Genomic DNA, 26,861 nt, shown 5'->3' with positions numbered 1-26,861 from the left:
CAAATAAATAAAAATAAATTTTGTGCTAAATAAAGATTTTATTCTCAGGTTAAATTTCTCTTGTATTATTATCAATTCCCATAAATTTATCAAAGGTGTCTCTAAGAAGCCTTTTTGCTTGAGAGGTTCACATTTCTCAATGTTCTTAGGTTCATTGAAAAGTCATAAAATCTAGAGCCAGCATGGTGGTGCTCACCTTTAATCCCAGTACTAGGGAGGCAGAGACAGGCAGATCTCTGTGAGTTCCAGGCCAGCCTGGTCTATATAGAGAGTTCCAGACTATCCATAGTCCTTGTCTCAAACAAAACAAAACAAAAGTCAGAAAGTCTGAGTCTGTGTGAAAGTGAGTGGGACTCAGTACAGGACCACGCCTTGGACAAAAAAACATAGCTTTCTTTCAGAAGCTCAGGGCCTTGAGCCCAGCTATGGCCTCCTAATTTACCATGTGACCTTGAATAAGTCATTTAATTATTTGAATTCATTAGAGTTCTTCAGAAAAAAATTCTCAAAAAAATATTTCTATTTAGTCCTATAAAAACATAATGCAAATTGAATAATTTCAGTTCACTCTTATCCTACCTGTGGTAGGTTCTAGGGAGTTTTGACTGACCCAGCTTTAAGTATCAAATAGTCATTTATCGCTTGTTTTGAGAGGTGATATCATTAATCCTTTTTACTTCTGCCTTTCTATTTTGGATTCACTTCAGCTGAACAGGCAGGAGAAGAGAACGATGAACAACATAATGAAATGTTAATTCCTAATGTCTCAACTAGCTCTTAATCGCACTATTAGACAGATTCCCTGATTTAATCATACTGGTCCACAGTAAGACCAGGATTGACTTTGATGAATGCCTGACATTATCTTCTGATATGGATGAGGCTGTTCTCTCTACCTAAATGTTTCTTCAGAAATGACAGACTGTTTAGAAATAGTGTATGTTTCTTTCGTGTGTGTGCGTGTGTGTGTGCTTGTGCGCACATGTATGTGCTCCTGTATGTACGCACATATGCACAGAAGTGCAAATACATGTGTGCACTCATGTGTAGAGGCCAGAAGTAGACACTGAATGTCTTCCTCAGTCACTTTCCACCTTATTTTTTGAAAATTTGGAAGTTCACTGATTGAGTTAGACCAGCTAGCAAGTAAACATAGTGATCTGCTTGCCACCAATGCTGGGGTTTCAGATTCAGAGTGCTACGGTTGAATTTTTATTTGAGTGGTCAAATTCAGATCCTCACGCTTGCTAAACAGAGCACATTACCCACTGAGCCCTGTCCCCATCCCCAATGTGTGTCTTTAATCAGAAGTACCCTCTCTCCTGCATCAGCATTTCCCTCACTTGCCTTTTAATTCGCACATTGTGAAATATTTTGCAGAGATCACCAGTAATTATTTGGCCTTACAACGTTAGTGGTCTCATCCTCCCATTTTAATTTCTATTTCACAACACTCTGGCTGTATTCAAAAAGTGCAAACATATTTAGTGCATGTACAATCTTATTATTACTAAAGATGCTGTGGTAAAAATCAGGTCCCTCTCCAATGGTCCTCACCTGCATAAATGCTTCTCTCCATAGGACACTGTTTATGAAAGGTCTTAATTTGCAGTCTATAGTCAAATATCACCATTTCCATGAGGACTGTTTTAGAGGTCTTAGGCAAAAGTCAGCGTCTTCTCTGTACTGTATTTGAATTCTGTCTCACACAGATCTATGTTCTGCATAGCTGCAGATACAGCCTACTTAACCTAGGTGTTAAGAGCATCATCAGGGCAACAAAAGTCTCAAATTTTTAACACTGATATGTGCCACCATGACTTTGCAAGCATATAATTAAGAAATTGTTATTATAATGATTGTATTCTCTACATATTTCATAAATAATTTTTCATATTTAATTTGTATATGTTGTATAAGGCATATACATATAAACACACACATGCACACACACACATATATATATATATATATATATGTGTGAGTGTGTGTATAAATTTGTGTTTTGAATGTGAAATATCTCCCATAGTCTCACATGTTTGACCACTTGATCTCCAGTTGGAGGTGCTATTTGGGAAACTTATGAAGCCTTTCAGAAGCAGAGTCTTGCTAGAGAAACTGGGTCACAGGAGGTAGGTCTTGAGAGTTTATAGCTCAGCCCTACTTTTTGTTCACTCTCTGCATCCTCAGTGTGGATGCAGTGTGACCATCCAGTCTCCTGCCCCAGCTGCTATGCATTTCTTTCCATGGTAGAATTTGGAACCATAGCCAACATAAACCCTTTATTCCTTCAATTGCTCTTGTCAGAATATTTTTTTTTTATCACAGCAGGGAGACAGTAATTGAGACATATATTCAATCTTGCTTCATTCTATGGGTGGGAGCTGTGGGAGTAAGTACAAACTTTGGCCTAACCAGGTATCTACTTAAGTAACTAGCCATGGGAAGAATTTCTCCAACATTCTCTGAAGAGCCTCTAACTGAATACATGAATAAGAGGCCTTAAGACTTTAAGATTAGGGCTTGGGGATGTAGCTCATTTGGCAGAGTGTTTGTTTAGCATGTGCAAAGTCCTGAGGTTTATTGCCAGCACCTCATCAGCCACATGGTGGCGCACACCTATAATCCCAGCATTTGAGAGGTAGAAACAGAAGGATCAGAAATTCCAGGTCATTGTTGACTATATAGTGAGTTCAAGACAAGCCTGTGATACATGATACTCTGTCTTAAAAAATGAAGACTTGGGGGCTGGAGAGATGGCTCAGCAGTTAAGAACACTGGCTGTTCTTGCAGAAGATCCGGGTTCAAATCCCAACACCCACATGGCAGCTAACAACTGTCCGTAACTCCAGTTCCAGGGGATCCAACAGCCTCTTCTGTCCTTTGAAGGCATTGCATGACACAGGTGCACTTACCTACATGCAGGCAATACACACACACACACACACACACACACACACACACACATAAAAATAATAAATAAAATATTTTAAAAACTGAAGACTTGGAGATGAGGTAAGACCATCATTATTAGAGAAAACGACCTTATAAAGTAATGAAAAGGCCAGGCATCATGTGTAAAAGGCCTTTGAATGAAAAGTCAGATGCATGGCTAAAACTGGAACTGGGTTGGAGGTGAGGATTCACATAAGGAAACTCAGGAGGAAGAGAAGGACATCTGGAGAGGGGGCTGGTGGTGGCTGGAATGATTGCTGAAGGATGGGTGATGCTTGTTGGGTGGCTAGCTTGGAGAGGGGAAAAGCCCTGGAGCTGCTTCCCTTTATTTTTCTCATAAACCCACATGCCTCTTTCTTTACACTGCAAAGCAAATTTATAAACCTTGAACATGGGGTCATGGTTGTTTTTGCTTGTTTCTTTATCATCTGTACATATTTTTTTCACTGAGTTGATATCTAATTTGTCTAATGTGAGTTATTACTACTATTATACTATAACTAGTTGTGGGGACTCAGTGGCACATTGCATTTAGTTTCTTGGCCTTTTTCTTCTTTTTGTATATGTGGACATGTTCACGTGTGTGTATGTGTGCACAAGTGTATGGACATGCATGCGTATTGAGGCCAGATGTCAATTTCAGGTGCTTCCTTCAGTTGCACACCACCTTATATTTGAGGCAGTGCCTCTCACTTAATCTCAGACTCACAGATTCAGCTAGCCTGGTGGAGAGGCAAATCCCAGAGAGCCTTCTTCTTTGCCTCCCCAGTACTGGGATTGTAAGTGCACACCATCGCGCCTTGCTTTGTGGTATGGATTCTGAATTTGAGTCCTCGTGCTTACAAAGCAAGCATCTGAGAGACTGAGCCATCTCCCCAGCCTCGTATTCTGGCCTTCATCTCAGGCCTGCACATTATCGTACTGAGGATTCTTCATACATCATGGTTCTGTGGCTGGAGAGAGGCCATGCAATTGGGATATATTCATGTGGTCACATCAGAGATACTTCCAAAGGTAATTGAAACACAAACCTCTTCAGTTCTGGAGTCCACTTGACCTACTGTCATGTCTGCCCTCATGCTATAGGTAGAGTACAACAGACACAGCACCAAGCCTAAAATAAGTGGAGCAGGAATGTCTGCCTGGCTCATGAACCTACTGTTATATACATTTGCCAATGAATATAGACATACTTGGAGCTGTAGAGCAATGAGATCTAAAATTCTCATTGATGTATTGAGTTTACCAGAATGCAAAGCTGTGAGTACATGCCACATCAAAATAAATAATATAACACAGTAAAAGTAATGGCCACTACAGATCATCACAACAGCAGTCTCTGTACCCACAAAACTTTCCAGCTCCATCCTGGTATTGTTTGGAATGGTACTTGGGCAGCTTCTGGGAGTTGGAACAGCCAAATTGTCCTGGCTCCAGTGCAGATATCACTGAGAGGCTGCGTGTTTACTGTTTTCTAGGTTGACGAGGCTATAATTTAACAATATAAAATTCAAGAGCGATCCTCAATTTGAATTCTGTTCAATAGCCTCTTCTTGATTAAGCCATAATTGTGCAAATCACCTGCTCCATGATTCCACCTGGCTTTCTTATATTAAGAAAATCATAATTAAACCAAGCACACACAAATTGGACTCATACTTAATTCTTCTATAAAATGGATTGTGTTTTCAGACTGAGGAGATGGCTTAGTCTGTAAGGTATTTACTGTAAGAGCATGAGAACTCAAGTTCCATCTATCCCAGAACCCTCATAAAAATGTCAGCCTGACAATAGGTGCCTGTAATCCCAGTGCTGGAGAGACAGAGATAGACAGATCCCTGGAACTTGTTGGCCAACTGGTCTAGCTGAATCCATATACTTCAGTTATAGTAAGACATCCCTTCTGAAGAAATAAGGTGGAGTGTGATTGAGGAAGACACCTAACTTCGGTCTCTGACCTCCCCTCTCCCGCATACATGTATGCATGTGCACATAAATACACACACATGGATTACGTTTTCTTCTCTCCTTAAGCTATTTCTTTCTAAAGAGAATACTCATGTTCCACTTAGGACATTTTATGGAGGCGAGACAATATTTTTTACTCATTAGCAAAAGTTATTCTGTAATATTTGGGAATCAGACACAAAACTTCCAAAAAAAATTCGTGAAGAAATAGCTGTGGGCTAATGTCTTCCTTATCGCAATCTTCCTTCCTTTTCCTCCCCTCCTTTCTTCTCCTTTCCTGGCTTTTTCCTTCCCTATCTCCAACCCCACACACAGTCGAACACGCCATACACACCCCTTCCCCAAACTCAGGCTGCCTCGTTCTTCTGTCTTTGATGCTTGTCCCAGCAGCCACAAGCTACTTGCTCACTATCTTCAAGTTTTGCTCAGAGATTAATTTTGGTTGAGCTCTGTCCTGCCTGGTATCATTAAATTGGCAAGATTCTTAACCATACACTTGTTCTTTCTACCTGCTGTGTTTTTTTGTATTTCTCATGCCTTTTGAATAGAAAATCATTTAATCATTATCCGTGTGTGTGTGTGTGTGTATGTGTGTGTGTGTGTGTGTGTGTAGGTCAGAAGATACCCTCAGGTGTCATTCCTTGGTGCTGTCCACCTTGGTTTTTGAGGAAGGGTCTCTTACTAGAATGCAGCTCATGAAGTAGGCTAGGCTAGCTGGCCGTTGAGCAATAGGATTATGAGGGAGCCCCACCACATCTGACTTTTTCTTTTTTGTGTAGCTTTTTTTATGACTTTTTAAATGGACTTTTACAAATTTCATAAAATACATTTTGGTCATATTTAGACCCTTCCCCTATCTGCACCTCCTCATAGCCCCCCGCCCCAACCTGTTTTCATGCATCCTGTCACGTAAGTTAAGGCCTAGTTCCCATCCCCAAATGTCCCTTGGTGTGAGTCCATCCACTGGAGCCTTGTCAACTAATTTAGTATCACCCCCATTAAAGAAAATCAGCTCTTCCTTTCCCAGTAGTCATGTAGGATTTGAGGTTAGAACTTAGGTCCTCAGGCTTGCAAGGAAGCACATTACTGACTGAGTCATCTCCCCAGCCTGTTATGGATCGTTCTGTGTTCCCCTGTTTAGCAACAGGAACAATGAGGGATTGCTTTGCTTGTTCGTTTTTTTTTTCTGTTGTTCAGTGATTCATCCCTAGTGATTCAGTGCTTAAAATAATATCCAAAATATTTTTAAAACCAAAGTAAATATTTGTCCAGTAACCGAATACTTTAAAATATGGTTATAAAATTATGCTTTATTCTTTTCTTAGTGAAACAGTATTCTGTCAATAGAAAAAAATCAATTTTTTCAATCATCAAACTTTGCAGCTAAAATGTAGATTATTGCCCTGACTATATTATTGAGTTTTGAATTAAGACAAATCAAATATCATATGTGGCTCTTAGCTTCCTAATATTTTGTTCTTCTCAGTACTTTATAAGAATGAAGAAAGAAAAGGCAGGTTACTAGGAGAACGAGAACTCTCCAGTATTCACACACACATACGCACACATCAAAGTAGTTTTCCTTTGTCTCCTTCTTTTCCCTTTATTTGTATGTAGTGAGTTAAAACAGGCTCATCAAGCCTCCAGGCCACTTGAGCGTGGCTTGTTTTAGGAGGAAGGTGATTCATCTGAAGTACCTAGTGGTGACTGAGATTATTTGAAATGAGAGAGATGGGTTTGCACTATGCTTAGATGTCCTTAGGAAAAAAAAAATACTGGTTAACAAGCATCTTCCTCGGAAATTCTAAGCAGAAAGTGCATAGCCAAGTGGTACACTGTTTTAGGCTGAGTATGATACTGGGTGAAGGTAGACGTTCCAAGTTGTTTTCTGTGAAGAGCATCCTGGAACAAGCATGCTTTTCATAGAGACCCTCCCAGTTCTTCCCACAGCCTGTAGACCTGGACTCCTCATTTTCTTCTCTCTGCCTGCTTCAGTGACTTCCAGGGAAAATTTAGCAATTGTTGCCACTCAGAGAGAGTGGGCCTTGTTTAATACAGATGGAGATTGTGTGCAAATAGGGATTTGACTGTGCAAAGAAAATCTTGGATAAACTTCCGTGTAATTACATCTCTAAACAAATATTCAGCAACTTCAGAGTGTCTTGCTTTCTTTGTTTTATTATGTTATATTTTGTTTTGTTTGTTTGAAACTGGGTCTCATGTAACCCAAGCTGGTCCAGAAATTTCTATGTAGCTAAGGATAGCCTTGAACATCTGATCCCTTTTTGTACATACTAAGTGCTAGGATGACAGGAGTACACTACCATGTCGACTATGCAGTGCTGGACATCCAACCCAGGGCTTTGTGCGTAGTAGTTAAGCCCTCTACAACTGAGCTACAACCACAGTTCCAACTTTCGAATTTTAAATCCTTAAAAAATAACATGAATTATTTTTTATCTTGAGTTTCTTCTATATGCCAAACAGAAAAAAGAGAGCAATTACCAAAGCAGGTCTGGCACCCTGAAGCTGATGTGTAAGACCTCCATCTCAGTCTCTGCTCTTCTTTTAGACACAGCATCATTGTTCTGAATGACAATTCTAAGCTACTGAAGTATTCACAATCATTAAAGATGATACAAGAAAGATATCACTGAGGTTAGGACTCCAAACTAGATTTTTTTTGTTCTGTCTCAGGGAAACATGACTTTCAGAATGATTCTTCTAGCACATCAGGCTAATGATCCTCACATTGCCAACTTTTCCTTTGAATTCTATGAACTTGAAATTTCATGACTTCTTCTAAAACACAACATGTTACCTTGATCCTTGTTGTGATAAATAAAAATCAGCAGGAGGTCATTCATGATCCCTCTCACATCAGTCTACCTTCTGTTTCTCCTTAGTCTCCTTTATCACCGTCTACCAAAATCTGAGGGTACATTTGACTAAATTTTGTCCTGGCAGTGTTATTTTTGTCTCTGGTAGTTTCAAAAGGAAACTATTTCTCTCTCTCTCTCTCTCTCTCTCTCTCTCTCTCTCTCTCTCTCTCTCTCTGCTTAAAAGCCTGTCCAAAATTTAGAAAGAAAACAAAGAGGGGTGTATTAGATGATGAGGAAGGAGGGCATGCAGGCAAAAGGATGCATGAAAAAGGAGATAAAATTAATATTTTTCTAGTTTCAACCTAGTTTTTTTTTTTTTCTTTTTCATGGTGGATATATTAATCCAACTTTCTGGGTATGGAAGCAGCAAGGACTTTTTGCATTCCAAAAATATTCAATTTATGATATTCCTTGAATAGCAGTGATTGTGAACATTAGTCTTTCTTTTTATCTCCATTGATCGTTAGTACAATAGGAATTAGACTTGGTTAGTCACTAAATACATTGCTTACATTTATCTACCTAGAAAAGGTGATTTTTAAAAATGTTTTTGTAAAAGGAGTTTTGAAATCTGAAATTTTTCTCTTTTTTGTGCTTAAAACTATATCAAATCACTCTACTGTTTTATTACTTTGTATCTAAACTTCACTGCCTTCCATAAAATAAGATATAGTTTAAAACAATTTTTTTTTTTTGTCTTTTTGAGACAAGGTGTCCCTGTAGCCCCAGCTGGCCTGGAACTCACTTTGTAGACCAGACTGGCCTTGAACTCACAGAGATCTCTGCCTCTGCCTCCCGAGTGCTGGGATTAAAGATGTGCACCACCACACCTGGCATAAAACAAAATTTTAAAGGTGGTCCTACTTAGTCAGTTGTGCTGCCATCTAATCTAGTAAAAATTTGAGTTTATGTTCCTGCCTCTGAATATTGTCATTCATCACTGTTCATCCACCTAAATTGTTTTGATGAAAATATCCTTGGACATGCATATCTGTATGAGTACATAAGTATGTATGTTAAAACATGTAGAGAAAATGAGAGATGGAAAAGAAAATTAAGGTCAGAAAGCAAGTAAAAGAAAAGAAAGAAAGAGAGAGAGAGAAAGAAGGAAGAAAGGAAAGAAGGAAGGAAGGAAGGAAAGGAAGGAAGGAAGGAAGAAAGAAAGAGGGAGGAGAGAATATCTGCACATCTCCATATATGCAAATATGTATATGCAAGCACACATCATAAATATGTATATATAAAACAAACACACTTTTTCATGACACATTCACTCTGAGCATCTTTACACGTTTCAGCTTACCGTCCCTGAATTCTGGAACATCTTCTCTTTCAGATGGAGCCCCATTTACCTGGTGGATCGGGCGGTCCAATGAAAGGCACCCTTACTGGGGAGGCTCTCTCCCTGGGGTCCAGCAGTGTGGATGTGGTCTGGAGGAGAGCTGCCTGGACATTCGCCACTTTTGCAACTGTGATGCTGACACAGATGAATGGTAATAAGAGCTTCCATTTCCTACAATGGCAAGAAGCACAAGGTCTGCAGCACTGAATTACCCCAAAGAGAGAAGGGTACAGTTTAGACACTCATTACAAGTTGGGGAGACATTGAAAACTGGCCTGTTCTTATATTTTGAGGACTATTACTGAAGTGTAACTATTGCCTCCCTGTATTATGAGCCCTCCACTTCAAACAAAGGAATCCAGTGTAATATTGAGTTTTGTGATTTTCTTTTTCTCTTTATTCCCTCGTGTGTGTGTGTGTGTGTGTGTGTGTGTGTGTATGCAGGTGCTCTTGTGTGTATGTGAGTGTACATGCATGTGTGTGCATACATGTGTGTATGCATGCTTGTGGAGGACAGAGAACAAAATGGTATTGTTCCTAAAATGCCATCTACCTTGCTTTTTAGAGACAGGATCTTTTACTGACCTGGAATTATTGATTCTACTAGACTGGCTGGCCAGCAATCCTCAGAGACCTACCTGTCTCTGCCTCCCCAGTGCTGGAGTTACAAGCCTGTGCCACCATGTCCAGCTTATTTAGGAGGGATCTGGAGATTCATCTCAGGCCTCCAACTTGCAAGGCGAACACTTTACAGACTGAGCCATATCCCCTGACCCAGAGTCAGTCTTTCTATAATGTGTGAAACACAGATGATGGAGAAAGGCCCACAGGAGAGAAAGGAAGGTAGTTCTACAGCTGGTTTCTTTTTTTCCATTGACATTTTAATGCCTTCACCATCATTTTCTTGTGGGGTGCTTCACCAGAGAAGACCACTCAGACAAAGTTTTGGCAAATGGAAGTTGTTACTGGCCAGGGCTACTACACAGGGTGTTGGAACCCAAGTGTGTAGCACTGAGCCATCTCTAGGGTAAGCTTTTATACAGAGAAACCATGACCAGGGTGAAAAGTTTAAGTTCCCAAGCTTACAGGTGGAAAGCTCCCTTAATAATTTCTATTCTATTAAGTAATAATTACCATTTAGCCAAACATAATCTACAGAAGCCATAAATCTGCAGTTAGCAAGTGCACTCTGGAACACTCTGACCTGTTCCCAAGACAACTGGTTCCTGCTGACATGTGTCCTCATACCCTGGGCCAACTGCCTGATAATTTCAGAGACTAGAGTCAGCCTAAACTTTAACATGGTGTAGCTGTGGTCAAGAAGGTGCCCTGTTACATTGTGCCCTATTACAGTTTCATGCCCTTTACCATAAAATTAAATTTTTATTTATTGATCCTCACAATAATCTTTATATTCCATGTGATTTTCCCACCTTTGTGCCTTGAGGGTAAGAAATGTCGATTTCATAAGTGTTAACTGATTATTTTCAAGGTTACACATGCCTGTCAAGTGGAAGGTCAAGAATTTGAACTCAAGTCCATCTGAAGACAAATGTCTGGTACTCTTCTGTTCCAGCTCAATTCCGTGAGGTCAAGTCTAAGTTCTCAAGTCTATTACGTCTATATTGCCTATTTCCTCTGGACAAATTATTTGTTTTTCACAGTATAAATTCTGAAAATATGCATACAACATGTCCACACACCTTTTAGGTTTGGGTACAATTTTAGGCAGTTTTTACTTTTGGCTTATGTACCGTTGCTTGCTTCATCAAATTGTGTTCAACTGTAATTAAGAATTCCTGTGTCAAGGTGTTCTTAGACCAGTTACAGTTTTTCTTTAGTATAGTATTTTCTTTCACTGTTCAAATTGTTACTGGCAGGAACAGTTCAAATGAAAATAAGATCTAGTCAAAACCTCATTTCAGACCAGTGACCTGGGGCTGGGAAGATAGCTCAGTCAGTAAAGCTTGCTACGCAAACATGAGGACTCAGCACCCATGAAAGAAAAAAGTAAACTTAAAAGCTGAGTCGGGGGAGCCTCCAATCCCAGACCTAGAGAGCTGAAGATAGGTGGATCCCTGGGGTTTACTTGGAAAGCTCCAGGCCAGTAAGAAATCCTGTCTAAAAAAAGGAGAGGCAGGTGTCGTAGTCCATGCCTTTAAACCTATCACTCAGGAGGCAGAGGCAGGGGCAGAAGCAGAGAGACTTTGTCTAAAGAAAAAGAAAGAAAAGTAAAGAAAAAGGAACAAGGTGGATGGCATCTGAGGACTGATAACCTACAGGGTCATCTTGGTTTATGTGCACAAATATGTATACCTGTACACACACAAGCGAACACACATATGCACAAACATACACATCACTTCAAAAAAGGAAAAAGGATTTGGATCTATCTGTTTCCATAAGACATGGGCAAAATTCGACTACCACAGGGCTGCTTGAGGACAGAGGGAAACTACAAGCATTTCTTCCCAGCCCCAAACACTTAATATGGATAAAATCAGATAGAGTCGACTGAAGGCTGAATGAAATGAACCTTGTTCTTCTCAGGACCCTTCTATATTTGCAAAGAACCTTACTGAAGTATTGTAGAGACCTATAGATAAAATCTATCTTGTGTCCTGAGTGGAGACAAATTCTGTTAACCATATAGCCGTCATTCTATCTGCCTCTGCCTCTGATGCAGTAGACATTTGATGACAGTCAGGGAGACAAATTTAGGAAATCATCGGAGAGGAGTATCTTTGCTACTTTTCTTGATGCTGAGACGACATGCCTGAGAAGAACAACTTGAGGAAGGAAGAGAGTATTTGGACTCACAGTTTAAACATACAGTCTGTCATAAGAGGGAAGGCATGCTGACAGAAAGCTGTTGAGCTTGTGTCTGCAGTCAGGAAGTACAGAGAGATGAATGCTGACGCTCAGCTTGCTTTCTCCTTCATATTCAACTGGGCTCCCGTGGAATCATGCCACACGCACTTAGGGCAGGTCTGATAAACTCAGTTAATCCAGTGTAGAAATTCTGCTACAAACATACCCAGAGGTTTGTTTTCATGGTGACTTTAGATTCCATTAACTTGACAATCAAGATTAAATATCACCAGCTGGTATTGTCACTAAGTGACATCTTCAAGCTTGGAAGGGAATTGTGAAGGTTTTTAAGTAGTTGGGTAACCACAAAAACATATTAACACCCTCTGCTCCCAGGAGCCTATATTCACTTGCTTCTTTGATTCATAAGGTTACTTTTGCTGTGCATGACATTATACATTATTTGTAGATTTATGGACTCAAAACAGAAGCACATACACTTGTTTCTGTACAATTAAGAATCAAATGGAAGGGGGAAATTGTTATTGAGAGGGAAATATTTCCTCTTTCATACCTTATTTACCTACTGAACACTGCCACAGGGTGCAATTGTCAGGTACTGAACACTTCTCATGGTACAACTCAGGGTACCGAACACTTCTCATGGTACAATTGTCAGGGAACTGAAAACTTCTCAAGTTACATCTGTCAACATACTGAACACACCGTAGGTTACAGTTTCAGGTACTGAACATGTCTCAGGATGTGATATCACGTAATGAACACTTCTCAGGGTACAATTGTTAGATACCCAGTACTTCTCAGGGTAGAGTTATTAGGACTGTAGTTTGCAGTCGAAGGAAGAGGGGATAATGGCTGCAGCCCACTTAACTGTGTTGAAGTGTTTTCAAATCTTCTCTAGAACATTCCACTGTTCATGTCTTCTAGTTAGATGCCAGCCTCTCCCTCCACTAAATCAATTCATTCACCTCTGAAACCCTTATGAACTGATTTAATTTCATAGCTCTGCTGTGCTCAGACATTCATCAATATCTTTTCCTCTACACCCTGTGCCAGCACATTTGTGCCAGCCTGTGTGTGTGTGTGTGTGTGTGTATGTGTGTGTGTGTGTGTGTATGTAGTCAGCCACAGTGTTTTTTGAGACAGTCTTTAACTGGCCTGAAGCTCACTGATTCAACGAGGCTGGCTGGCCAGCAATCCTTAGGGATCCATCTGTCTCTACTTTTCCAACACTAGGATTATAACCATGTGCCACCAAGCCTAGTTTTTTTTTTTTTAACCTTAGTTCTGGGGATCAAACTCATGTGCAGCCTACTCTTAATAAGGCATCTCCTTGTCTCACAGAATATCTTTTATTAACACATAGGTTATTCTTTAGGGCCAGGTTAAAAATTGCCCACTTTGTCCCACTTTCTGGAGCAAATATCTTCTCTTAAGTTATTAGAATTTAGTATTAGATACAGGTCTTATTCAACAGTCAATAAGAGTCAAGGGGGAAGAATTGAACACTACCTTTTATTTGCCTACTTTACTCACAAGCATCTGTGTTGAACTTGTCAGTGCAAAGTCTAAATGAGAGAAGTTCTACGAGTTTCTCCTGTCATTAAGAAGGAGTAGAGGCTGAAATTTCAATATAATTTGTGGAGTTTCACTGGTGGTCTAAGAAGTTGTATCATATGATGAATGGTGTTGGAGAATACATTGTTACAAAGGACCATGTTGAGTAATTTTTTGGGGAGTAGATAAAAAAACAGCTCCTCACTCCTAATAGGGCACCAACAAAGAAAGTATTTCATGTAAGTGAACCAATCAATTTATTGAGTTTACTTACACAGAATGAGTGAGGAGTTAATTAGTGAACCATGTGTGACCCCCAAATACTGCATCACTGTAAAGTCATATACCATTATGAACAACAACCTCATGGATGTTCGTCATGGTGTCCCCATTTCAGTTAATCTCCCACTTGTAATATGCACTAGCATCGGTCAAGATCATTTACAGTTGGAGGAGGGCAGGAAGAGGAATGCCTGGAATCCAGGTGAGGCTCCTGTGGCCCTCCTGGCCCATTATACTAGACAGCATCTGCAGCTCCTTTGCAGTTATATAGACATGTCTTCCTCTGTGTTGTTCTGCTTGACTCATGGCCAAGTCTACAGAGCCAAGATACTCTATATTCCCCCATGTTATGCTCAGAGGAAGGAATCATGCTATCACATGCCTACCTGTTTTTACTTCATGCGGTAGCATTCATTTATAGCTTATTTACTGAGTACCACTCTGTGTCAGCAAAGAAGAACTGGCCCTAGCCCTTATATTGCCTTTGAGGATCTCACAGGATATTGAGAGAAAATGCTCATTAGTTAATAATAAATGGGCCAATGTGAGTACATTGTATAGCAAGAATAAGAACTTTGGGGACCCAAACTGGGTAAATGCTGGGAAAGTAGTATTTCAAAGAAACAGAATCTTATCATCCAGTTCTTCTGGGTAGCCAAGTGCAATGGCAATGGCCAGTATTGTTTGATCATTTATAGAATCTCTTTGGTCAACAACTCCAAAAGAGGGAGTCTATTTTTGGCATTGCGTTTTTATTTGCTAGGCTTTTAAAGCCACTGAACCCCTTTTACAGTGTAACCAACTAAAATTCTTTTTGCACTATGTGTGTATATATATCGAGAGAAGCTTCTGTTTCCACATGAATTTTCAGAAGGCTTTAGTGTTAGTTATCCCTCCTCTTATTCCCTCTTCTGCCCGAACTCCCACCCCCACCAAGTTAACCCTGTTCTCTCTATTATCCCCACTTCACATTTATATTGCAGCATTCTATCTCCCCTCCTGTGAGCCACCCAGATGGAACCTTACTAGTTTCCTTATCTCTGACTATTTTCCAATTGAAACACACCTATCTGAAGAGAGAGCTCGAATCCACTTATGAGACATAATATGCAACATTTGTCTTTCTGGGTCTTGGCAACCTCACTTAGGAGGTTTGATAATTTCATTTGTCTTAACAGCTGAATAATAGTCCATTGTGTACATGCACTCTACTTTTATTATCCATTCATAATTTGGTGAACATCTAGGTTGTTTCCATTTCCTAGCTATTGGGAATAGGGCAGTAATGAACATGGTTATGGTTGAATAAGTATCTCTATAATAGGATACAGAGTCTTTTGAGCTTATGCCCAGGAGTGGTATGGCTGGATCATGTAGATCTATTTGTAGCTCTTTGAGAAACTTCTACACTAATTTCCATAGTGGCTGCAGCAGTCTGTTTTTCTGAAGATACTACATACTTAAGTCAAAAAACAAACAAGGAGAAATGAAGCAGGTACGGACCTTGAAGCTACTTATCTGCTGGCTAGCTATCATAATACGAGAAGGTACTATGCCTGCTACTGACAAAGAAAGGTAATCATCAGTTGGGCTCAGCTGTGAACATTGCAAGCTACAGTGGCACCTGACTTGGCAAAATGTGCCCAATGGTATAACGGAGGCAAGAATATTAGTAGAGTAACCAACCACTTTCTAATTGTATTTAAGTCTTGCCACTCAACAGGAAGTCCATACTTCACACTGTTATATGGGCAGGAACCTGTAGCTAGATACATCACAGGCATAGGGGAGACCTACTACTTTCATTCTGCTAAATAGGCACAATATTAAACTGTGACTTGCTGTTTTGTCCATAGATTAGTACATCCCTCAATTTTCATCAGAGAACATTCTTCTTGCAGCACATGGTGATTGTACCCACAAATACTCAATATGCAGAAAATAGAGATGGCAGACTACTCAGGCCTAAATTGGACACTTATATTGTACCCTTTCTTCTGAAGGCTCAGGGGTCTTTGTGGAAGAGGGGGTGGAAAGATTGCCAGAGCCAGAGGTAGTAGATAAATACAAGGCAACTGTGTTGTCTGGACACCACAGGATAGTTGCCCATGTGAACCCACAGTACACTCAAGACTTATACAAATCCAAACCACTCAGGGGCCCAGCGTGGATGGAGGAGCAGACAGGAAGCCCAGCCCTACCTGAGTATTGGCAACAGATGTATGCTGGGAGAGGGAGAGTCAGTTTTTCTTAGTGTTGTGACACCTGGTATGTTGACCAGACTCCAGGGCATGGACTCACAACCAAGAGGACAGATTAGAATAAATAGGCTTTTAAAGACAAACAAACAAACAATAAATAGATAAGTTAGATAATAGTGGAGGATATTAATTCAGGGGATAGTGAGGAGGGGCTAGAAAGAGGGGAAGGATCTGAAAGTGATCAGGTTACATTGTCTTAAAGTCTAGAATCAATAAAAATATTATTTAAAAATTTAAAATAAAAAATAAAAGATGTTAAAGAAAGGAAGCAGCTAAGTTTTGAAGAATCAGTAGTTAGCTAAAGGAAGAACTAAGCTAGTATTTAATGAGAAGGAAGGCCGGCCCTCTGTGTGTTCAGACTAAGAAATGTGAAATAATATAAATATCACTGCAAAAATTCATTGGCATGATTGTTATAGCAGATGAAGGAATGAAGGAAGATTGTATCAGATCAGGGAACTCTCTCTCTCTGTCTCTCTCTCTCTCTCTCTCTCTCTCTCTATATATATATATATATATATATATGTGTGTGTGTGTATGTACATGTTCATATGTATGCAGGTGTCTCATATGAAAAATATCATGAGCTAGTTTTGTCAGTACCAAGTGTTGTCACCATCCATGCAGTATATCTTTGACCATGTGACCTGGTAGAATCTAGAAATGCATCTATTACCTCTCTCTCCACCTCTAGTATGTAGTACAGAAAAGGGAAGCACACAGCCTAACAAAATCCTGAAACAGTTGATCAGGTTCAATCTTCTTATCATTTCATTATTGACTAATTTATGTACAATCTGGCTTTATACAAATGTCAGTTTTTTGCATCAGGTCCCTATATTCCTTCTAGCCCTTAGTATTTTGGGTGAATTTAAGCAATATCAAATATATTTGTCCTGTAAAAATCCCTTCAAGTTCTGCTGTTGGGTAAAATTAATAGCTAAACAAATGGGCTGATGAAGCAGTTTAATCCATTACAAGTCCTAGACAATGCTATCAGATGAAAGGGTTGAAAGATGAGATGTTAGTGCCCCATATACTATGTGTGTTATTGAACATTCCAGAAAACCTTCACTTTAGGTTGGTTTTATCTCCCTCCCCAGCCCAAAGAAACAGAGGCTGCAGGATGGTGATTCATGGTTAATGTCACATGACTGAAGGGACAGAATTGGTATTCTAGTTGAGTTCAAAGTTTGTCTTGATTGCATCAAAGGAGTTGCTAATATGGGGATTCTGGGTCAGGACCTGCCTAAGATTCCAGTGAGGATCTCCAGGGACCCTGAGCTCTTATTAGTGCAGATTGGTGTTCCTCCTTAGTAAGAGAGGTTTCTTGAGGAGCCTTGGGCAACCTCTAAGCCTTTGGTGACTGATGATTCTTTGTCCTGTTGTAGTAAACCTCTGTAATTGAGTAACTTACTTACGTAACTTACCTGTTTTCCAACTGAATTCAAGTAAATAAGGAAAATTAGTATGCAGCCTAGGGTTAATGGAGTTGGGGGGAGAAAGAGAGAAAGAGAGAGAGAGAGAGAGAGAGAGAGGGAGAAAGAGAGCGCTGAGGAAGGATGGAGGCACAAAGGGGTGAAAATGTCACTTGGTTAACTCAATTAAAGAAGTTCTTTTCCTTAAAGTTAAAGGACACCCCAACTGGGTATCTGATCAAGCTCTTAGCTGTTAGTGTTTGGCTCCAGGATCTACCACCCATACCAAAATGCTCAGATGTTCAAATCCTTTGTATAAAATGGCATAGTATTTGTACAGAATCTATACCATCCTCCTGTCAATCATCATCAGATTACTAGCATTGCCTAAAATAAAGTCAATTTCACATAGTTTAAATATGTTTAGAGAATACTGAAACATTTTAAAAAACAATCTGTACCTGTTCCATGCAAACAGAATTTTATTTTAAATACTTTCTATCCATAGTGATTTGAATCTGTGAATGCAGAGCCTGTGTGTAAAGGGGACAGACTGCCACAGTACTGATTCCTTAAGGGTTTCTGCGTCAGTCAAAATCTAAATACTAAGTGGAAAAGAAAGAAAAAGAAAATGAACAAAAGTAGGTGGCCAACAACAAAGAAATGGGTAAGGAAAATGGGACATACACACACGATGCAATAAAGAATGAAGTTATGTTGTTTGCAAGAAAGTTGATGTATTTATCTATACATAGATACATATGATACCAGTGTAGAAGTGAAGCCATCTAAGAGGACAAAGGGAGCTAATGGAATGAACAGGGAGAATGGCAAGCTATGGGTGGAAATAAGTTCAATGTGCAATATATGTAGCTGTGAAAGTGTGACAAAATAAATACACATCACAGAGAGATAAGCTTGTAATTAATAGCCACCTCACAGTTGGTAATTACTCTAGAAAGATGTCTGTGTTTAGTTATCCAATCTATAGGGTTCCTCCCAACCAGAAGTTTTCTGGTGTGAGGGAGTGTGTTTGTGTGTCCATGTGTAGAGGCTACACCTGAAAGTAAGGTGTCTTCTACTTTTGCTGGCCACATTACTTTTTGAGACAGAGTCTCTCACTAAGCAACTAACTGGCCAGTGAGTTCAGGCAAGTTTCCTGTGTCATATCCCCTGCTGGAAACGGAACGCTGGGGTTATAGATGCACACGGCCACACTTGTCTTTTAAATGTTTTTTTTTGGAATCTGAATTCATGTCCATTTTATTTTATGTACTGAGTTATCTCCCAGCTCACAGAGTTTTCTGAATCGGCCTGGTAGACTGGTGACAGTAAGCAAGAAAACTTAGGGGACAGCTTTGTCCTGGATATAACATAGGGGGGTACTGGGCTTCACAGAGGGAGGCAAGTAATCATCCTGGAGGGATATAAAGCAGGGTTCAGTGGCACATTGAAGAAGATGGGGAGACCTGCACTTCCTGCCTCCTGGCAACATCTCACTGTGCTTTCTCATCCAAGCACCCACCAGGATCAACAAAAGCAAAGCTCACTCCGCACTAGAACTTCCCTTTATTTATTGTAGAAGAAAAGTTTTCAATTTTTTTTGTACCTCTCTTCTTTCCTTTTGCTCTTCGAATGCCCTTTTGTAAAGCAATGACACAAAATAGAAAAAGAAAATGATGTAGGTCTAAATTCTGGTCATCTGATAATCCAAAAAGGGAAGCCCATTGTTCTTTTTGATAAAGAACAGAAACGTTTTAGGGGATTTTGTTCATTGAGTGGAACCCTGGAGCTTCAAGCTACTGTTTAGCCCTGGAGCCTGCTCTCTGCCACAAAGAGATTATTTAAAGACTGTTCTGAAGTCATGAATGAATGTTGGGTAAATGACTTCTATTGGACATATTTTTGCCTGTCTTTGGTGGGTCAAAGCTATTTCTAACTTAACTGGTGTTGGGTTCACTGTTAGTTATCATTCTTTTTCACATCACCACAAGAAATATTTTCCAAATTTAACACAAACATTTTTTTTTACAGATTAATTTTCTCTTGGCTTCCAAAAGTAGTTCTTGGGACTGAGGAGATAGCTCAGCTGGGAAACTGTTTACCTCACAAGCATGAAGAACTGACCTTGACCCCTGTATTCACTTTAAAAAGGCTGAGTGTAGAATTTACCTAAAAAATATCACGTGTGGGCATGCATTTTTAATCCAAGCAAGGGAAAAGTGGATTCAGGCAGATCTCTGTGGCTTTCTGGCTAGAAAACCTAGCCTACTTGTTGAGTCCCAGACCACTGAGGGGCCCAGTCTCAAAAATCCAAATGCACGGTGATTGAAGAATGAGAGTTGATATTGATTTCTGCCTTGGACATGCATGTACACACATATAAAGCAGGACTTGTCTTTCTATGCCCAGATTATTTCTCACAAACCACATCACAAACTTCAGGATTGCATCATTTTTTAAGGACTGAATGAAATCCCACTGTATACATCCCACGATTCTTTTATCCATTTTTCTAACAATAATCACTTAGGTTGTTCTGGTTTGATTACAGATGTTAATTAGCTTGATGTAGTCATTCTACAATTTACACAAAAACCAAAATATCACGTGTACACTATGAATATAGGTGTTCTAGTTTGTGTCTTCACTGCCATGACAAAACACTTTGACCAATACCAACACAGGGAGGAAAGGATTTCTTTTGCTTACATCTCCTGGGTCACAATTCTTCAGGGAGCCTAAGGAGGAACTCAGGGCAGGAACCTGGAGGCAGAAGCTGGAGCACAAGCCATGGAGGAACACTGCTTACTGGCTTGCTCCCCTGGCCCGTGCTCAGACTGCTTTCTTATATAATACAGAACAATCTGCCCAGGGGTGGCACTGCCCACAATGGGCTGGGCTCTCCCACATCATTTAACAATTAAGAAAATGCCCCACCCAACAGACATGGCCACAGATCAGTCCAATGGAGGAAATTCTCCAGTTGAGGCTCCCTCTATCTAGGCGTGTCATGTCGACAGTTAAAGCTATCCAGTACAGTAGGCAATTTAATCAATTTTTTAAAGATAGAAGTTTTAACCCTGCTTCAAAACTTACCTTTTTATTAACTTGCTTTTAAAATAGCTTATCTCTTTTTAATTAGATGTTTAATCAAGTGCCCAGGAATTTGCCTTCATAAGAACCATTCACTCCCTCCCATGGGACTTAATGATAAGAAACTGGATGTATGTAAAGAGAGATGACTCAGTGGATAAGACCACTTGTTATGCAAGCATGAGGACTCAGTTCAGATCCCCAATACCTCTTTAAAAAGCCAGCTGTAACCGAAGCATGGTGGAGGTAGAGACAGGAGGATCACTGGAGCTTGCTGCCTGCCAGCCTTGCTCCAAGTTTACTGAGAGACCTTGTCTCAGGGGTATAAGGGAGATAGTACATACCCATGAGTACTCACAGAAGCATACCTGTATGTACACATGTATATGCCACCACACACACGGACACAAACAGAGTTCAGGGTGTGTTGCTTTCCTCACAGAGGTCAGGAAGACATGCTTTTATCCTTACTAACCTCTGAGATACACAGGCTTGGTGTCAGCTCATGTCTGGTCAATCCTGAGATTAATTGTTAATATTGATGCCTGAAAGGAAAGACAGTATCCCCCCACTCAAGATACATTAAACTTCTGTCTTTTATTTAAAATCAGTATCTGACAATCTTTACTTGTGGACTTTTTTATTTGTGAATCTGTTTATGAGCAATTCTACTTTTTGTTTAGTTTTGGAATTGCCTTTCTCCAAGGAGGACAGGAAATTTGAAGGGTTACTGGGCTTAGTTAGTTCACTGGATTCTCATATACATTTAGTGTTGCAATCAAGTCAGACCCTTTTATTGGAGAGAGAAGTATGTCTCAATTCTGGGAAGCTTCTATGTGTTAACTGTTCAAAGGGTGAGTGAATGAATGAATAAATAGTGTTTTCCTTTCTGTTCATCTCTCCCTGGCCTCTTCTGCTCTCTACCTACTGGTGGATGCCTGCTCTTTCACTTTTTAGTTGTTTCTTTGGCAGTGCTGGGGATTTGTATCCACAGCTTACACATGCTAGACAATCCCTTTACAAGTAAACACCTTCCCAGCCCCATCTGCAGTTTAAATTATTGGATTATCCCTTAATGTGTACATATTGGGCTTTTTAAAAATATTGTATCTATTATTTTTATTTTATGTGTATAAGTGCTTTGCCTGCATGCATGTAAGTGAACAACATGTGTGCAATACTCACAGAGGCCAGAAGAGGGTGTCAGATCCCCTGGAACTGGAGTAAAGGAAAATTGTGAGCTCTCATATGGGGGCTGGGAATCAAATCCAGATCCTCTGGAAGAACAGCAAGTGTTCACTGGGCTAACTTTCTAATGGTTTATTTATATGTATATTCCCATGACTTGGCCTAAGAAATTTTATAAGTGAAATGCTTATATTATGTCCAAATGGATAGATAGAATGGTGCTAGAAACTCAACAGAAGAAAGAACTTTTTAATAAGGAAAAAGAATTTATAACCAAAAATTAAAGTGTTAAAGCCAAAATATCACATAATCCTTTTGGAAATTTCTAGATGGAACAAAACTAGTTGATGTTTTGTGACTAGTCTTAGGATGCTTTCTGGAAACTCATTCAATGATGTTACCACCCCATCAACTACAGAGGGAAAATAGTCAATGTGAGCAGCTTATGACTCAACAGAGAGGAAATAGTGTGAGCACTTACAAACACATCAGCTATGTAGTCATCATTCTTACGCTCCTAAAAAGCAAAGAGCAGGATGGAAAGGTGGCTGGGTTGGTAAAGTGCTTGCTGAACAAACATAGGAACCTGAGTCTGATCTACAGAACAGCTGGGTGTGGTGATGCACACTTAAAATCCCGGGGCTGGGAGGTAAACATAGGATCCCCGGGCCTCTCTGTCCAGCCAACTTACCCAAATCAGCTAGTTCCAGGCCAGGGAGAGACCCTGTCCCAAGAAACAAGGTGGAGAAATCCTGAGGAATAATAGTCAAGGTTGATCTTTGATGTTCATTCATATGTGCATGCAAATGCATGCATGCACGCACACAGATGCACACATGTGCCCACACTTAATATGAATAAGTATGCACTGCACCAAAGAAACAAAGATGTAGACTGAGTTTTCTACTATATTATCTGTCAAGATCTACAGACACTTAGTCCAAGTGATCTGAAGAGTTACATATTTCTATAACTTCATGTGGTATATGATACAAAACTCAAAACCAGCATCAACATTAAAACTTTGTCTTTATTTAGAGTCATTTATATAACATTTTGACTTGAATTGTTATTGTATGCCAAAATAGTATAACTTCACTCAGAAATGCACTGATATGATGGCCCCTATTTTACTTTGTCTCCTTAGCACTGATTATGGCTTTACTCCCTAACAAGGGATTGTCCTCAAACCCAAATAGCATAGATGAGCTCTTTGCCTCTTGGTCTGCACCAAAGACTTAATTAGAGTTCTCAGTTCTGATTAACCACAATTTAAGTGATGTGCATGGGTTATTATTCTTGCTGACTTTAAAAAATTTAAGACTCTGTTATTACATGGAAATATATCTTTATTGTAAGATATTCAAAGATTTCACACATTTACGTTTTTTTTTTTTAACCTCAGTAGCACTTTGGATCTTCTCACATCTATCTAACCCACATAAAAAAAGATTTTGAAAATTTTTAGTAGTCGACAATTTCACACATTTATTATAATGAATTTTAGTCACATTCATCACCCACCCCTCTCCCTCCCTCTACCTGGAACTCTTCTTCTCACAAGTCCCCTCCTACTCTGATGTGGCCCATTGAGTTTCATTGGAATTTCTTGCCCACGCATGAATGGAAGGTTATTTGCTGTAGATGGAGCAATGCAGTAACTGGCCTAAATGATGAGACTGTGATGGTGGTGTGCTCATCCCTGAATATATCACTTTTAATTTGCTTCTTCCAGTTAGAAATTATCTTAGAGATCTTTTTAGTGTCTTCATTAAAGCAACGTGTGAATTAATTTACCCAGCCCATTTTAATGACCATGCAGTATTCCATACAGGCAATTTATAATGTTACTCATGTTTCTATCTCTTTGTGATGAACATTTGACTTTTGACTGTTTACTATTATAAACAGTGCTTCCGTGAAAAATTCTTGAATTCTGATTTACACATTTTCCTCCTTTTCATATTACTATATTGAATAGAATCCTAGTTTAGAATTGTTAGATGATGTATCTTTGAACTGTGATAGATTAGGTTAAGTTGCTGAAGGGAGGGATACTGGTCACTAACCAGATGATTACAGAGCCAGTGCCAAGCGTGCTGCCCTGGTCTTGTGGCGCATGTGGGAGAACTGCCCACTTTCTGAAGAATAGCATTATGCTAGGGGTGACAGTTAACATTGATGGCCAAGAGATTAGCTAGAAGACAATCGTCTTGGCATGTCTGTGAAGCATTATCTATATTAGGTTATGGAGGTGGGACTATCTATTCTAAATATAGAGGGCACCATTTCTTGGGTTGGCATCCTGGAATAAATAAAAAAGAAAGCAAGTTGAGCACCAGTATTCCTCTCTCTTGTCTTCCTTACCACAGATGCACTGTGACTGGCTGCCTCAAGCTCATGTCTTCATGATGAACAGTACACTTGAACTATTTGTCAAATAAACCCATCTTTTCTTAAATTGCTTTTGTCAGGTATTTTATCACAGCAAGAAGTAAGAAGGGGTCGACATGGCTCACCAGGGTTAGACATAGCTACATAGGAAGAGATTCCTTACAGCCTTATCCTTGCTCAGTGCTGGCTAGAACACTTGAGCAAGTGAGCTCCATGGAACAGCTCTGAAGGGACAGTCCACTCCTCCTTATTTTCCTTTTGCTGTCATTTCTCTGTTCTGCTCTCACACCCAATGGCAAGATGCATGGCTAACCTCAGGCAATCCCAATGTCTCCATCTTTTTGAAGTAGTGTTTTCAGCATGTATAGAGAAAAAAAATTCTTTCTCCTTTGTACTTCTACCTTACAGATATATGAGCTAGTCATGTAACACACTTAGAACACACTGTTGTAGCTATTTTTTTCTTTTCGCTGATAATACATTTATAGTTTAGTTATAAAATATAATAAATTCAACTAAATTTTTATTAAGGAACAGGGTGATCAAATCTAAGGTTTGTCATTTATTAATTTTAAAATCGAAATAATTTATTTTCCAAGGGCTTGAGGTCTTGGTTTTATTTTAGAAAAATAAGGAAAAGAGGTTAAATGTCTCTAGGAAATGCTGGCTCAGTTAGCAATTCTCTCTACCAGATGTGTCCATGTAGCCACTTTTTAAAAGTCTATGATCATTTTACTGCTATTTTCCATAATATTATAATGTTCTAGATCAGTGATAAGAAGCAACATTGGTTTATACAGTATTTAAGAAAAGCGTAATAATGACATATAAGTAATAAAAGAAATAATGCCAAAGAAGAACTGTCATACCCATAATCAACTTCCCTTCAACTATCAAACTCTAAGTGGAATAAGGATTCAACACTGAAGTCCACAACCCAACAAAATGGGGCTTCTGGTAAATTCACCATGCAATGGATGGACCTGCCAATGGGAAATAAAGATAAAAGTTCTCTGAGTGTATAACTGAGGAGTCTGTGATCTCCCGTGGCTCCTGTCAAGCTGACTTAGGAGTGATCTCAGAAAGTCAAGCTGGAAAATGATTGCATATTTTAAACTGAAACCTCCTCAGCTGAATTGTGCTGTGCATGCAGTGAGCCTGTGTGAACAGAATGGAGTTGGTTAGCCCAAGATCTTCTGAAAAGAGATCAAGGGCTCAAGGCCTGGTGATAAGGGTGGAGCAGTGTACAGAGAAGCTGGTGACTACCTGGAGACACACACACTAGCTTCCACCGGGGCATCTGTTCTTGTTGGTAGAACATCAAAGAGCTTGCTGGTTGCTCCCAAAGGTTTTAAGGTTCATTCTTGTGTTCACTGTGACTGTCCATTGCATTTCATATCATGCACTCTAAGAAGTTTTGCTTCTGATCCTCAGTTTCCTCCTCAGTAAAATTATTATAGCATCAGCAGAATGTTGCCCTGTGAATGAAATGAGATTGTGCGTAAAATTTTATTTCAGTGCTCTGTGGTCAGAGAAAAGAAGCAGCTTCCACACTCAGCTCAAGGCATGGGATATGATAAGCTGAACCCCGAGTCTATCACTATAGTTTAAGAATAACAGCCACAAACTCCACCATTGTCTCTGAGGAAGAAGGGAGAAGAGGGCTAGAAGAGAATATAGTTCCTTTAAAAGTAGCTTGGGTCTGAAAAGAACAGGAGAAAGAAGCTTTACTGGAATGAGAATGAAGCCTGAGGAGATCTGGTACACACTAGGAGAAATAGCTCAGAGAGGAGGAGGTGAAGGCTTAGGAGAAGGACAGGGTTTAAGGAAAGAAGAAAGCTAGAGATGAGATTCAAAAAACAAGATGCAAACTTAGCCACAGACAAGGGAGTTCCATAAGCCAAGTGGAAAGAAGGGACTGTGGCCAAGGAGGTCTAACCTGTATATATATCCCGTCATATTGAGGAGCTCATTTTCCTACATATCATCTATCCACTTTCCAATTGGCAAAGCCAGAGTTGTATGGAAACACATGAATTTATTAATAAATTCTAGAAACTATTGTACCCAGAAAAGAAAGAAACAGAACATTTGGGGATTTGGGAGGTGGAACTAGATTTGAATATTGTGGCATTTAGAGAGTTGAAAACATCTTGGCATATGACACAGGAGGAATGAAAGAAAAGAAAAGACATTTTGTGCAATTATTCAAAATGTTCAGAAATGACAGTTGTATGTTTTTTCTACAAGTAATCTAGAAACGTGAAATTATAGTGTTCTTTCCAGTCATGCATAACAAAGGCAGATCTTGGTAGATGAATATAGATACCAATGTTTACTCAACATGAAATTACATTTAAAAAATTAAAATAGACCACAAGACTTTATAGGTTTGAGATAATTTAAAATACTACCTCAAATAAAGAGTTTTAGAAATGTCTTCTCTAAACATGGTCTAGATGTGAACATAGAAATGATTAGTAGTACCAGAAATAAATGCATCACTAGACTATCATCAATGCTAGTCAGAATGCCAACAGATTACAAGGCAAAGCTATTGGACTCTGTGCCCTGCAACTGTGACTCAACATCTTTTATTTTTTTTAATTTTTTTTTTTTACAATTAAAGTTACAGCTTTATTACCCAAAAAATTTTTTTTTTTTCCTTTTGGTATATTATTTTTGA

General features: G+C 39.4%; 1 protein-coding gene across 1 annotated transcript in view; it reads left to right on the top strand.

Annotated features, from left to right (window-relative positions):
* Positions 1-26,861, top strand: part of LOC103732319 (contactin-associated protein-like 5) — a 431,937-nt gene that overhangs the window by 209,066 nt on the left and 196,010 nt on the right. Inside the window, exon 4 of the mRNA XM_008830875.2 lies at positions 9,142-9,298. Within this exon, the coding sequence (XP_008829097.1) occupies positions 9,142-9,298 (157 nt within the window). The remainder of the gene's footprint in view (positions 1-9,141; positions 9,299-26,861) is intronic.

Source organism: Nannospalax galili, unplaced genomic scaffold, assembly GCF_000622305.1.
Source record: "Nannospalax galili isolate Female #2095 unplaced genomic scaffold, S.galili_v1.0 scaffold633, whole genome shotgun sequence".
NCBI classification, from domain to species: Eukaryota; Metazoa; Chordata; class Mammalia; order Rodentia; family Spalacidae; genus Nannospalax; species Nannospalax galili.
Note: the sequence above shows the minus strand (reverse complement) of the source record. Positions and strands in the feature narration are given on the sequence as shown.